The 14276-nt window shown below is 38.6% G+C and overlaps 1 protein-coding gene across 1 annotated transcript; it reads right to left on the reverse strand.

Annotated features, from left to right (window-relative positions):
• Positions 1-4519: 4519 nt before the first annotated feature.
• LOC145802753 (protein FAR1-RELATED SEQUENCE 5-like) lies at positions 4520-5887 on the reverse strand. The gene has a single exon (XM_082895526.1). The coding sequence runs from the start codon at positions 5885-5887 to the stop codon at positions 4520-4522; it is 1368 nt and encodes a 455-aa protein (XP_082751652.1).
• Between the last annotated feature and the right edge of the window lie 8389 nt (positions 5888-14276).

The raw sequence follows: 14276 nt of genomic DNA on the forward strand, positions 1-14276 counted from the left end.
ATTTTGCGCACCTCACTTGTACTTGTTAGTACATTGCATTGTTTTGAGTGCAAACTGGCTTCGCGTGGCGTATAAGTCCAATTATCAAAGTCTTCCTGCATATCATTTGCATCCTGCCCCCGAACTACGCTGGTTTGATTCCTTGCAAAGGGATACGTAGGCAGCCTGTGGGCACAACCATTTATTTATCGGTATTTTGTTTGTTTGTCCAAGTCTTCGGCCTTGTCAAAAATGGGTCATCTCTGGGCTTTGACATTCACTCCCGTCATTGTTATGACTTCCGAGTTCTGTCAAAGAGGGGCAACTGTAGACACCCCATTTTTGACCGCCCTTAAGACTTGGGCACTACTGATGGTTTGCTCGGTGTTGAGAGATGTGCAGGGCAAAGAATCAGTTTCTTCGGCTAAAAAAGAGACAAATCTTTCAAAACATTTTGTTTAGGGTTTTGGAGTTGAAGAAAAGAGGAAAGGAGAGGAGAAAACTAGTTTGGGAAAAGTTCGGCATGAATCCGGGTAGAAGCGAGTCGAGCAGCCCTCGCTGAATCGGGCTTATCTGTCTGTACACTTGGAGTTTAGCTATGGGGCCACCACCATCGGAAAGCTTACTTCTGGGACTTCATTTTGCACTCAAGAATCTCCTAGAGCCAAGTCCGGGTGGGGGAGATATGATCAGTTGAAGTCGGGCATCATCCCGGTTGGATCGAATCTGCGCGGCTTCACGAAAAAGGGCATAACTTTTTGCGCAGAAGGAATTTTAATGCAGGGTTTGTGCCATTGGAAAGCTAACTTCTGGGGCTTCAATTTGGACACCCACCGGCCTTTTTTTGACATTGGCATCATCTATCGGCAATCTATTTTGCCGACCGGCAAAATAGTATGCCGACCGGCACTTTATTTTGGCCGACGACCAAATTTTCTGGCCGGTTTGCACCATATGCACCCTCCAAGCATGGTGCATGCCAGCTGTGCCAGCTGGGATGCACAGACCCTACTCTACGTGCATATATGTGGCCATTTGCACCCTTTGCACACCCTTTGGCCCCTTTTCTTGCACCCTTTGCTCAAGGCTTCTTGAGGAAGCCTTGACCCCTTATCTTGGCTTCCTCAAGAAGCCTACCAGCTGTCCAAGCTTCTCCAATAAACCTTGAACCCCTTTGACCCCTTTCCCTTTACTTAGCTTGTAAGCTAAATGCTTTCCCTTGCTTATATAAGCACCATTCCTCTCCCTTTGTCTAGGTTAGGGACTTGAAGCAAAAAAACCAGAGATATACCATATATATCTGGTATACATACATACAACCCTCCATCTCTCTCCATATCTCTCTCATTCAACCATCAAATACCCTTGTTCTTGGGCCATTTCTTCATCAACTCATAGCACAAGGCATCCAACGCCCATTCCAGAAGCTTGAGGCTGTTCTCCAGAGCTTAGGAGCACCTAAACTTGGTCCAAGAGGTGCTGGTTTGCTGGTCTTCAAGGGTGAGTCCTCATCTTCCCTTTTCTAGCCTTTTCTTGCTTCATATCTAAGCCATAGTTTCTTGCACTTTTGGGCTCCGACCTAAACTTCAAATCATCATATTTTGAGGTCCTCTTCATGTTTGATTGAGGACCTCTTGCTGTTTGAGGACAGTAGCTTGCACTTGCTTCAATATCCTCCTTGAATGCCATAATCTTGCATAGAATTTTTGGCTTGTGTGTGATCTTTTTTAGAGCCTGATGTAAACTGAAAATAGGATTATTTTGAGCCCCTCTTCAACATTGAAGAAGGGCTCAACACTGTTTGGGACTTCCATGTTGTACTTCCCTTTATATCCTCTTTTTGGTCCCATTTTTGTATGTCTTGGCAGCCCCTGATGTTGCTATTTTTGGACCTTGGTCCGAACTAAAAGTGGCTTTATTTTGACCTCCTGAACATGTTTTATTAAGGGTATTTTCTTGTTTGGTGAATGTTTTGTATACCTCATGTTATAGCCACTTTTGAGCCTCATTTTTGCATTGCATTTCTAATATATTTTCATACTGATTTCGGGGCTTCCATGAACTGTAAATGTGCATATTTTGGGCCCCTCTTCAATGTTGTTGAAGGGCCCTAACATGTTTGGGGACAGCAGCTGTGAGTTGCTTCATAATCTCATGTTTAGGGCCGTTTTTGTATGCCATTGTTGCCCTATCTTTGTTTGCTTTTTGGCCATGAGTTGTACTAGTAAAATGCTAATTTTGGGGCTTCCTTGCTACTGTCTATTCATTGCATATCCATGTTGTGCATGTTTGATATAGATATAGGCCATTTCGGGTGCCAAAGTCCATGTTTCGGGACTATTCCATGCATCGGGTGTGTTTTCGCCTCATTCCGGGGCTGTTTTCCCCCTTATTTCAGTGCTGAAATCCCATTAGCATATTTGCATGTCATTTTCCATGCCATTGCATTGCATATGCCATTGCCTCGGTTTGCGTGCCCGTGTGCACGCATTTCGAGGCACTTCATTTTCATTCATCGGCCTCTTATGTGAGTGTGGCTGAGGCTCTCTCATGTTAGTATAAGTCCATGTTGCATTCTATATGCCATTTTAGCCATTGCATTGCATATGCCATTGCCTCGGTTTGCGTGCCCGTGTGCACGCATTTCGAGGCACTTCATTTTCATCTTATGGCCACTGATGTGGGTGCGGCTGAGGTCCACTCACATTGGTGTAAGTCCACCTTGCATTGTGTATGCCATGTTTCAAAGCGTTGCGGATGTTATGTTGTTAGCATTGTGTATGCCATGTTGCATCCCTAGCTTGTATGCTTAGGTTGCATTGCATCTTGCATGCATGCCTTGTTCCTTGACTTGGTGATAGGAATTGGGCCTTGTTTGTTTGATTGGTTTGCATTGCATTTGAAATCAAAGTTGCACACTTGATTCTTTGGGCCATTATGCATGGAAATGCGTGATTTGGTGGTCCGAGAATCGAGGCACATGCCCCTTTGAGTCATTACCATGATAAGGGACATGAATGGTGCATATATGCCTTGAATTGTGCTGCCATGCTTTGCTTTGCACTCTGTTGCTGTCAATTGCAGGTTCTGCAGACATTCCTTGCCGACCGGCAGTATATATTGCCGACCGGCAGTAAACGAGCAGCCGATGGATTCATCTTGTGCCGGTGACTACACCACACTGCCGGTGGCAATTCTACTCAGCCGGTGGCACTCCTCAGTGTCCAAGGAAGCAGTCCTGAGGTTTTGGTAGTCTTCAGAGGAGCAGAGGAAAGAAAACAGAGGCAGCCTATGCATGGCGGCGCATTTCCCGAGGCGGTTTACCTGTTTTTTCTTTAGTTTAGTTAATTTGTTAATTAATTAATTAATTTGTAATATTTAATTAGCTTGCGTAGTTAATTAATTTGTAATATTTATTTGGTCCCTCCGAGCGAGGGCAAACTTGTAATAAGTGTGGGTGCGTGTGTGCATGTCTTCCAACCCCCACTTCTTTCTCCCTTTTATTTACCTGCTTATGATGGTAGATTAGGGCATATTTATTTTAGCATACCTTATGCTATGCATGCGTGCATTCATGCATTTGTTGACATGCACCGGGCTCGGCACATCATGCTAACTGCACTTGTATTTCAATTCCAAGTTGAGAACTTGTTAGTTGCAGCATTTCACATGCCATCTTTAGGATAGCCGAGCCTGCTTAGATTGCATCTTTGCATGTGTTGCATTAGCCATTTTTAAACATGAACTAGGATCATGCATATGATTACTAACTAGTTTCTGTTTTGGCTCGGAGTACTAGGTAAGCTTTTATGCTTTAGCATATCGCATGCGTGTGAATGTTGCCATGATAGCATGATTACCATGAGGCTAGCTGCTTATGTGATATAACTGCTTGAATGCCTGTGGATGAAGGTCGAATTGCTTGAATTGGGATAACGCATTAAAACTGTGAATTTTAAGCCCACTAGATAGTGGCAAAATCATCTTTTCTAAAAGCCCACTTGAGGGTGGCAAAATCTGCATTTTAGCCTACTTGCGAGTAGCAAACCATTTTCAAAAACAAACATGAAATGTTTTGTTCCAATTTGGGCGATTTGGTCTATACTTGTTTGCTGCGCGCATAACATAGTAATTCTAGGCTAATAATCGGGATAAGAACACATAAAGTTTTCAAAAACGGATATCACGGTTAGTAGAGGCCGGTCTTCGGACCGGGCGAAAGGGGGTGCTCATAGCTGACCTTCCCCGATCGTACCCAAGCTCCCGAGCCGAGACAACTCCGGTGATGACGGACATGTGGCCTTCGGCACCGAGTCAGGGTTTCCTAAATTCTCCCATAAAAAATATTTAGGTGGCGACTCTGTATCTGGCAAAGCAGTCCATGTTTGGCACTACTTTTTCAAAAATCTGTTTCTCAAAACGATTTGCCAGATTTGGACTCTTTGGTTCAGATTAAGAACCGTGACACTAATCGAGTCCGAACTGTAGCACGAGGCCCACGCGGGCGCTGTTACACACATCTACTTCAATGTCATTCCCCTTAATGTCCTTCGTAGTTTTGGCTCTTGCTTGTTTGGTCCACCTCTTCAGAATGTATTATGGAGGAACCTCTTTCATCTTCAATGTCTCTAATAACCTTCAATGAGTGACAACACAAGATTCCTTCCCTTTCAAACTTTGTACAATTACAACCCAAAGAGCCATTCATCTCCATCTTCACTTTCCTTGCATATTGGTTACCAACATCAACAACTGTGTAAATGGTACTAGCCTCCCCATATTCAATTGCTTCTATGTCCGATTCAATGGATTGAAAGTACTCATTTTGGAATTCCTCAAAGATATTTTTTGTGTAGACATTACCCATTCGAATTAACATTCTTATTGTTGCTTTCACCTTTGGCAACCTTTCGCACAAAGCATATCCTGCTTCTAACTCCTTGTATCGCTTCTCGTAAAGTACCCTTTCGAAATGCATGAAGAATTCATTTAAGTTAAAATCAGAACGAATGTAATCCTTCAAAAAAGCATTAAAAGATTCACTAAGTTGCGTGGTACTCATTCCCGCAGCCCATGTTGATCTAACGTAAGGCCAGCCCCATTTTTCTTTCACCGCAAAAGTCAATTTCAACCAATGGTTTTCATGCGCATCATATTTATCAAGCATTTCCGCCCACTCTAACCTCCATTGATTTGCCTCTTCAATGTGAAAGAAGAATTTATTTAGTACACGCTTCACCCCCTTATCTTGGAACAAACAGTTAACATGTTTTAATGCATTTTGCATCAAATGCCAAGTACACAATCGGTGACTTGTGTCAGGGAAAACGATGGGTATGGCTTTAGCCATTGCAGCATCTTGATCGGTGAACAAAGTTTTTGGTGCCTTTCTTGACATAGCCTCTAGAAAATTTTCAAACAACCATACAAACGATTCGGCGGTCTCATCATACAATAATGCTGCACCAAATATAACTGTTTCCCTATGATGGTTGAATCCCACAAAATATGCGAAGGGTCTATGTTCTTTGTTTAACTTGTAAGTCGTATCAAATGTGACAACATCACCAAATTGGGCATAATTCATGATCATTTGTGCATCGGCCCAAAACATATTGGTTATTTGCTCCTCATTATCTAATTGAAAAGCATAAAAGAATGAAGGATTCTGCAAAGATTTTTCTTTAAAGTATTGCAACACATTGCCTACTTCCCCATATGCTAAACTTTGTTGTCTTTTGGTTCTCAAATAATTTTTAGAATCTAATTTCGTAAACCCAAGACATTGCCTTCCACTAGCTTTCCTACCCATGAGTTCAAAAGACTGGCCTAAACGAAGGCCAGATTGTGCCGCCAAATCTAACTGAATTGCTTGGGTAGTCGATATCTTTCTTTGTGACAGCAACATGTGGGCACACTCGGGTGATACAAGATCATGGTTGTGTTTTTCTCTGAAATCAATGACAACAAATTTCCCAATACCCTCATCTAATTTAATATAAAGTCAAGCCTCACAACCAGTCCTAGTTTCAGCTCTAGGGTTTTTTGACAATGGGTCTCGCTTGTCAACCTTTTGAAATCACTCCTTGTTGCGAACCAAAAGTCTACAAATAAGTTGATTAGTGAACTTGTCCTTCCTACAATAATCCCTTCTTATGCTAAACCCCATTCTTCCGCCATATGTATTATAAAAATCATACGCACATTGTTCAGAATCAAATGTCATTCCCTGTTTTGGCTTCCAATCACAATCATTCCCAGGTTCCATATCGATATCAAAATGCAACTAAAAACCCATATAAAAAAAAACATAATTTCAGTTTGAAAAAAAAAACCATACATAAAAACATAGAGAGACTAAGTTCAGTTTTAAAAAATTTCACTTTTACATGTATATGTTGGAACTCTGTCATATATATTAAAATCTATTTTTCCACCACTGTTTACAATCAGTGACAATATAGTCTAAATAGGTTGTAATGTTGGAAATCAGACCTAACTTTCATTGTACCTCAAATAATCTTTATATTCAATCCTAAGGAATCTTTATATTCAATCACTGTAATGTTGGAAATCAGACCTAACTTTCATCCTAAGGAATCTTTATATTCACTCACTGTACCTCAAATATTCTAATGCATACCATACAAGGAAAAATTATCAAATATTATGGGACTAGTCTTCATATATAAAATTCTCTCTCTAGGAATCAGGCTGTCAATTTTGGAATTTTTTTTTTTTTTTTTTTTGGGGTAGATTAATGAGAATGTCTCCATGAGGGTTCAGATATGATCTAATTTGTAATTAACAAAACATGAGGCTTCAGATATGATCTTGGAGAACATTGAATTCTACATAGGGTTCAGTATATCCACAACCTGGTTCATGAAGACAGAGGACAAAAGATGGAATTCTACACCGGGTTCACTATGTTTGAAACTGTTAGCTCTTCTTGAGCAATGGAATTTTGCTCAAACAAAATTGAAAACAGAGGACAAAAGATCTTTGTTCAAAGACCAACCTGGTTCGTGTTGAAGAGATCTTTGCTCAACCGATGGTGGTCGTCGCAGTGGAGTTCACGAAGCGTAGAGGCTGGAGAGGTGGAGTTCGTCGTCGGTGAGGATGGAGTTCGCCGTCGGTGAGGATGGGTTCGCCGGTGAGGATGAGGATGGGTTCGATGGAGGAGAGTGCTGTGTGAGAGTGAGAGTGAATCTCTGAGCTGTGTTGTTGTTTTGTTTGGGCGGGAACTCGAAAGCATTTCATTTTTGATTTTTTTTTTTTTTTTTTTAATCTGAGCCATTGGATGACCAACGGCTCATCTGAACCGTTGCAAGCAGGAGTTCAAGGAGGATCCTCAAGGAGAGGATCTGAACTCGGCGGAGTTAGGGGTGGGGAAAGATGGTTGCTGGAGAGCTTCGTTGGTGGTGAGGGTGGGTCTTCTCCTAATTCTTCTTTGCTTCTGTGTTTTATTTTTTGTTTTTCTTTTTGGGTAAATTATTACAAATAAAAATTGCATAATAATGACTTTTTTTATTTTCTTATATAATTTTAAAAATTACATTTCACCCATCGAAATTTTTAATCACATAATAATATTAATAAAATATTAAATTAATTAATAGTTTTTGTTATTTTATTGTTGTTTCGTTAAAACAAAACAAATTTATTAATTTTGTTAAATAATTTTTTTATAATAAAATAATTATTGCCTCTAGAATTATAAAAGGCAATTTATATTTTTTAAAAAATCTTAAAAAGTGTATTTGTAATTTATTTATAATTTATAATTTGATTTTGAGCACTAAAAGTGTGCACTATGGAGAAACTGAACTTTTAATAAATTATATTACCATGTATATTAATCTGGTATCACTAGTATATTGAATTTTTATTCCGATAACATGTTGATTTAAGGGTTGTTTGGAAAAAAGAAAAATAGTCAAAAAAAAAAAAAATGTTACAAAAAACAACTTATTCTTTCTAAAAAAAGAAAATTATTCTAAGACTTACAAATATTATTTATAATAAACTTAAGGGAAAATTATTTATAAGTCCTATTAGGGAGACTTATACTACATACGGTCCTAAACTTATGTTCCCATAAGTCCTGTAAGAAGTTTGTTGACACATTTACCCTCAATATTAGTTGTTAATATTATAAATAATAATAAAACCATATATAGGAAATTGAATGTTACCATAGATCATATCTATATAAACGTAACGTAACGTAACACCTACATAAATGTAACGTGACACCTATGATCTATATAGGAAATTGAATGTTAGCATAGATCATATCTACATAAACGTAACGCAACGTGACACCTTCATAAATGTAACGTGACACCTATGATCTATAGGAAATTGAATGTTGCCATAGATCATATTTATATGAAACGTAACGTCACACCAACATAAACCAGCAACATTTTCACATTCAATTTTAAAAAATAGAAACTCATTTAAGTTTGCGAAACGTTATATTTATGTAGGTGTCACGTTACGTTTATGTAGGTGTCACGTTACGTTATGTTTCGTTTATGTAGGTGTCACGTTACGTTACGTTTATGTAAGTGTCACGTCACGTTACGTTTATGTAGGATCTTGTAGAATATATTCCTATCTAAATAGAACTTGAGACTCTATAAGAAATTACACAGGACTTAGCCTAGTACAAGTGTCTGAAAAAGGACTTATAAATAAGTCTCCCTAAACTTAATTTTTGTAGAACAAGGAATTAATAAAAGAGATTTTAATTGATAAATCTATTTTAGAGTTGTTGTAACCCATTAGGTCCACAAAGGATTAATATAGCCTGGTTAGTCCCATGTATTTATCTTTTTATTCCATTAGATCCTTTTTCCTCATTTTATTATTTTTAATGGACTATTGTGCCCCTATATATATTGTTGATACACATAATAGATATAGATGTTTCCTTGTTTTTAGGGGTGTTCGCGGATCAGATTTGTGTGGTCTGCAGTTTGGTTTTGACCCACCTGTATCTATGCGGTTTGGAAAAAAGTCAAACCGCAACCGCCCGTAGTGCGGTTTGCGGTTTGTGCGGATGTGCGGGCAGTTGCGGTCGGTTTGCAGTTTGAATTTTTTTCTTTAAAAAATAACATAGATATTGTTCAATTTTAACTTCACACACACTAAGACTGCCTGCAGATTGAAAGGAATTGTCATTTATATCACCCATCAGTTTAACATCCATGATTTTCACAGTTTATATTTTGTAATATGAGAGCATTGTATTGATCAAACATAAAAATCAGTTAAAAAAAAAGGTACTCTTTTTTCTTTCTTTTTTTGGATAAATAAGTTTTAAAAAAAAGTACTTTGAATCATTTAAATCATTAACCAAAGTGCAACTTAGGTAAGACTAGAAGTCAATTAAGTAAAACAAATACAGAACATATAATGGAAGTTGTAAATTCTTCCAAGTAAATGAACAGCCAGATTTTTCCAAAAATACATATATATATAGTGCGCCACACGAAAACCTCAAAATTGAATTATTTCAAACAGCACCTTACCCTATTGTATTTGTGAAACCGTCCATATGTGTGCGGGTAGAGTCGGGTAGGGCGAGTTGTGCGGGTCAGATAACCCTATGCCCAACCCTACTTGTTTTTTGTTCATTCTGTTTTGGTAGTTTATTGTGTTCACGCTTTTTGTTCTGATTCTGATTCTGATTCGATTGGATACGTTTCAATTTTGCTAGCTCGTTTGAAGGCTGGTGTGTGCTAAGGTTTCATTGTTGTTGTTGTGGCTCATTCGAACGGTGTGCGGTTGTGACATTGTTTGGAGTATAACTGGTTCAAATCAGTCGTTTTCAAGGTAGAGGACTAGTGCAGGATTCGATGATCAAGGTTAGTATCATTTTGGTGTTGATTGCATGTTCAGTTTATGTTTTGATTTATGTGATGGATTGGATGTTATGGTGTTTGAAGTATTTAGATCGGATGCTCTATTTTTTTTTTTTTTATTTATATGCATTTTGCGTAGCTCTATGATGGGGAGGTAATTTGGATTAAGTGAACAATGTAGATGTTCACATCTCATTGGTAATGATGATGGTGATATTTTGAGTTTGGATTTAACAGTGTAAAATGTACATATAGGCATATACATTGTGTATGAATGTATGTTCGTTTTGTGTTATGTTTTGATGTATGTGGTAATACAAGTGCTTTTTTGATGAGTTTTTGATGCTTGCTTAATGTGGATGTTCACATCTTATTAATATGAGGTTATTGAGGGTTGTATGCATATGTTGTGTACTTTGACCTCATTCTGGTGGTGTGATTTTGAACTTGCAAAATGTTTTATGTTGTGCAAGGATGGTGGCGGTAGTTTTCACTATAGATTTAGCAGTGGAACTGTACACATAGGCATTTAGTTTGCACAATGCGAATGTTCATATAGTATGAATTATTGTATGTATTGTAGTTCGTATGGTTGTTACGTGGTTGTTGACTTTTGTTTTGATGTGTTTTTACAGAGATGAATACCTTTATGATGTTGGTGTGCACATATGGTTGCAGTACAACTATAATAAATGTGGTTCGTGCATTGTGTTATTTGTGTTTGGTGGAGTGTTTGTGTGAAAAATGGGACGACTTGTCTACTTATTCTGTTTCATTGTTCTGTCGACTACCTGGGATTAATAGGTGTGATTTGGACAATGACGAAGAATTTCAGAACATGTTATTACTTGCCAAATCAATGGGGTTACACCATGTAGAGGTTGTCGTTGATTTGAAATGTGATATTGGTCAGCCAAGTAGCTTTGGGTTGCTGCGTGTGGGGGGTGAGGAAGAAATTGATGCACTCCAAAGATTTTGCCACCATAAAGAGAAGGTGTTGTTGTCAGCCCCTTGGGAAAATGGTATTACACATGTTGGACAACGGTTTGTTGGAGATACACAAGAATTTCGTGATGTTTTATGTAAGTATGCAATCCAACGCGGGTTTTAGTTTGCGTATGTCAAGAACGAGACAACAAGGGCTACTACGGTGTGTGCGATGCACGAGGAGAGAGAAGTTGCTTGTGGGCTATACATTGTAGAGCACAATGAGCAAATGGTTTTTCTACATCAAGAGGTTCAGTGATGTGCATAGTTGTGGTATGGATGTCCGAACATCGAAGAATCCGAGAATTAGTTCTAATTTGGTGTCAAGTACTATATTTGAAATTGTAAGGGATAACCCGTTGACTCGGCCGTGTGAGGTGGTGACTATTTTTGTAACAACCCCAATCCAAAGTTAATGTTAATTCATGCTTAAGTGTGCCTAACAAGTAATTATGAAGAAATCGCAAGTTAATTACATGTGCAATGCATTATTTTGTGTTTATATCTGTTCAGCATAGAAAGATCTGTTCTTGTTTCGTTTCTGTTTGCAAATTGATGGCCTTCTCGGCATCCGATTCAAAAATTGACTTGATTTATGTGTTAATTAAAATTTTTAGAATTTTATGGTAGGTTTAATTGAAATTCTATTCAGAAAGATTAAATTAGAATAATTAATGTCAATTAATTTACCCACTCTTAATTAAGCCTATATAAAGCTAATTTGACCCCACTAGTCATGTTTTTGCACCCTTATTTCCTCATCTTCAAGCTCCAACGAGTGAGAGTGAAAGAAGGAGATAAATTGGGATCAAAAGCTAGAGAAAAATGGGGATTGCTAGAATTTGTTGGTGAATTAAAGAGAATTTGAGAGCTACAACTTCAACACTTGTGAACTCAAGCCTCTAGGTAAGAATTTTATCCTTGAGCCTTGAAATCTAGACTCCAATGCATGAACACAAGAGAATTAGGTTGAATAATGCAAGAATTGAGTTAGAAATGAAGAGTGTGGAGCCATACCATGCATGCATGTCCATTCCTTTACAATTGAGTATGATTTTCAAGAATTCCTTCATGCATGTCTCGAATTCACTTTAATTTTGGGGAGTCATCAAGTTTCAAGTTGTTTTGTATCATTTGATCATGTTTTGAGAGGCTTAAGGCCAAAAGAATTCATGCATGTCATGTTCTTGGATCATTCATAAACTTTTAGTTGAATTTTGCATAATTGGCAAGCCATTGGACCATGATTTCTTGAAATGATCTTTAATCCATGTTGTTTTAAGGGTTTTCATGTATTTTCTCAAGTTTTGGCCCAGAAAAATCGAGCTTGATGCTTTAAAGGTTGAGTTTGAGCTTGAAGATCAAATCTGGAAATTCCAGAATTTGCATCCACGCTCGAGCGAGCACTCTGAGTGCATGCACTTCCGCTCGAGTGACCTGATGCCTGCTCAAGCGTGAAATGCATGTACCCAAAAGTTCGCATGTTTTGCAGCACGCTCGAGCGACAGAAGTCACGCTCGAGCGAGGGTGTGAGTCTCACGCTTGAGCGGAGATTGGGCGTCCATCGAGTGTGAAATTCAAGCAACCAGTACTTTTTCAAAGTTACAGTCCGTTCGAGCGAGGGAACTCACGCTCGAGCAAAGCCTCAATTTTTGCATGTTCGCTCGAGCGAGGAAAGCCACGTTCGAGCGTGGACCCTATTTTCAACAAGTTTTGAAAAATGTTTTCAAGTGCATTTTTGCATCCTCATTCCATCCTAGGCATTCCTGGGCCATGATTAAGACTCCATAATGACGATAATGAGGTAAGAACACACCAAAACAAGAAAAGACTAAGTTATCATTTTCGGGTGTGTAATTCAGAATACGTTCGTTCTGTAACTGTGTAGGTCAAGCGCCACAAAGAAGTTGAATTGCCTACTTACGACACCTATTATCTGTGAGTAATAACCTAGTAAAGCTATGTTCAACTTTATATATTTTCTGTATACGAAATGAGATCTGTTGAAAGAAATGTCATGTTTTATACTATGAATTGTTGTCCACTAATAACAAGCAATTATGATATTATGCTATGACTCAAGTATGTTATAAGTGGCATCATGTTATGATTTAAGAATGGTACAAGTTCTCAATACCGGAGGTTCCTTATGGAACTGACAAGCTATATGTACCCAGCTGGAGGTTGCGAAGTGGAACTGACAAGTTTACAAGTTCCCAGTCCGGAGGTTCCTTATGGAACTGACAAGTCATCCTTACTTGGCTGGAGGTTCTTCTATAGAATTGACAGGTATGATTTAAGCGACTCTGTATGTGATTTATCAGCGTTAACGGATGTAATGTGTAAGATTAAGCACGGACTCTGATATTTGCATGCATGCTCAGAATGAGAATATGAATGGGAATTTCAGTTTCGGCCACAGTTATGGGACATCATTCATTTACCCCTTTACTTTGTTATTATCCACTAGGCCTCCGCTCACTAGTTATTTATTATGTATGTAGGTGAGTAGGTTCATGATCAGGACTAAGATAATGCCTGGAGTATTTTGTGTTAGTCAGCCACCCTTTGCGCCTCACGAGGAGGTTCCAGATCAAGTCATGTTTTGTGGCTATGTTAATATAAATGTCTAAGACTATTCCTTTTGTTTTATGAACAAGTTCTCCTTATGTATGTACTTGATTGTGATGTGTAAATATTGTACCTATGACGTCACTCGCATGTTTATAAAGTTTAAGATTTTCAGTTCCATGTATGTCTGCACAGCACAATGGACTATGTATGTTTCTTTATGTGATTAATTCCGCAGCCCCTAATCTCAAGTCAAGTCTTAAGAGGCCTTTGGTAATCTAAGGATTACTGTCTGGTTACAACCCTAAACCTATAGGGGTGGGTTTGGGTCGTGACAGAGTGGTATCAGAGCACATGTTGTACCGCATGCACAAGTCCATAAGAGCTATAGGATGTCCTAGGAATAAGTAGGGGCATATCATCAGCATGTGTGAGTGAGTAGTAATCTTTATGAATATGAGAACTAAATTTGAATCTGAACAAATAAAATTAAAGGAAGTGAACAAGATTATTACTATGTTTATTATTACCTGGTGTCTATTTAGCAACACGGATAATGCAAGGGGAAGTGATGTAAGTGAGTCTTCCCAGGCTCATATGAGCCGAATGGAGCAAATGCTTGCAACTCTAACTGAAGCAATGGCACAACAACAGAGGCAACAACCCTTACCTCCACCGCCTCCACCTGTACAAGTCGAACCGGACAACAATGACATAATTAATTTGATTCAGAAATTTATGAAGATGAAGCCACCGACTTTCTTGGGTGGCATAGAACCATTAAAGGCAGAAACCTGGCTTCTAGAAATGAAAAAATTATTCGAAGTATTCCTTTGCTCCGCGACCCAGAAAGTACTTTTGGCC

Source organism: Camellia sinensis, chromosome 11 (genome assembly GCF_055761805.1).
Source record: "Camellia sinensis isolate YWXY chromosome 11, ASM5576180v1, whole genome shotgun sequence".
Lineage (NCBI taxonomy): Eukaryota > Viridiplantae > Streptophyta > Magnoliopsida > Ericales > Theaceae > Camellia > Camellia sinensis.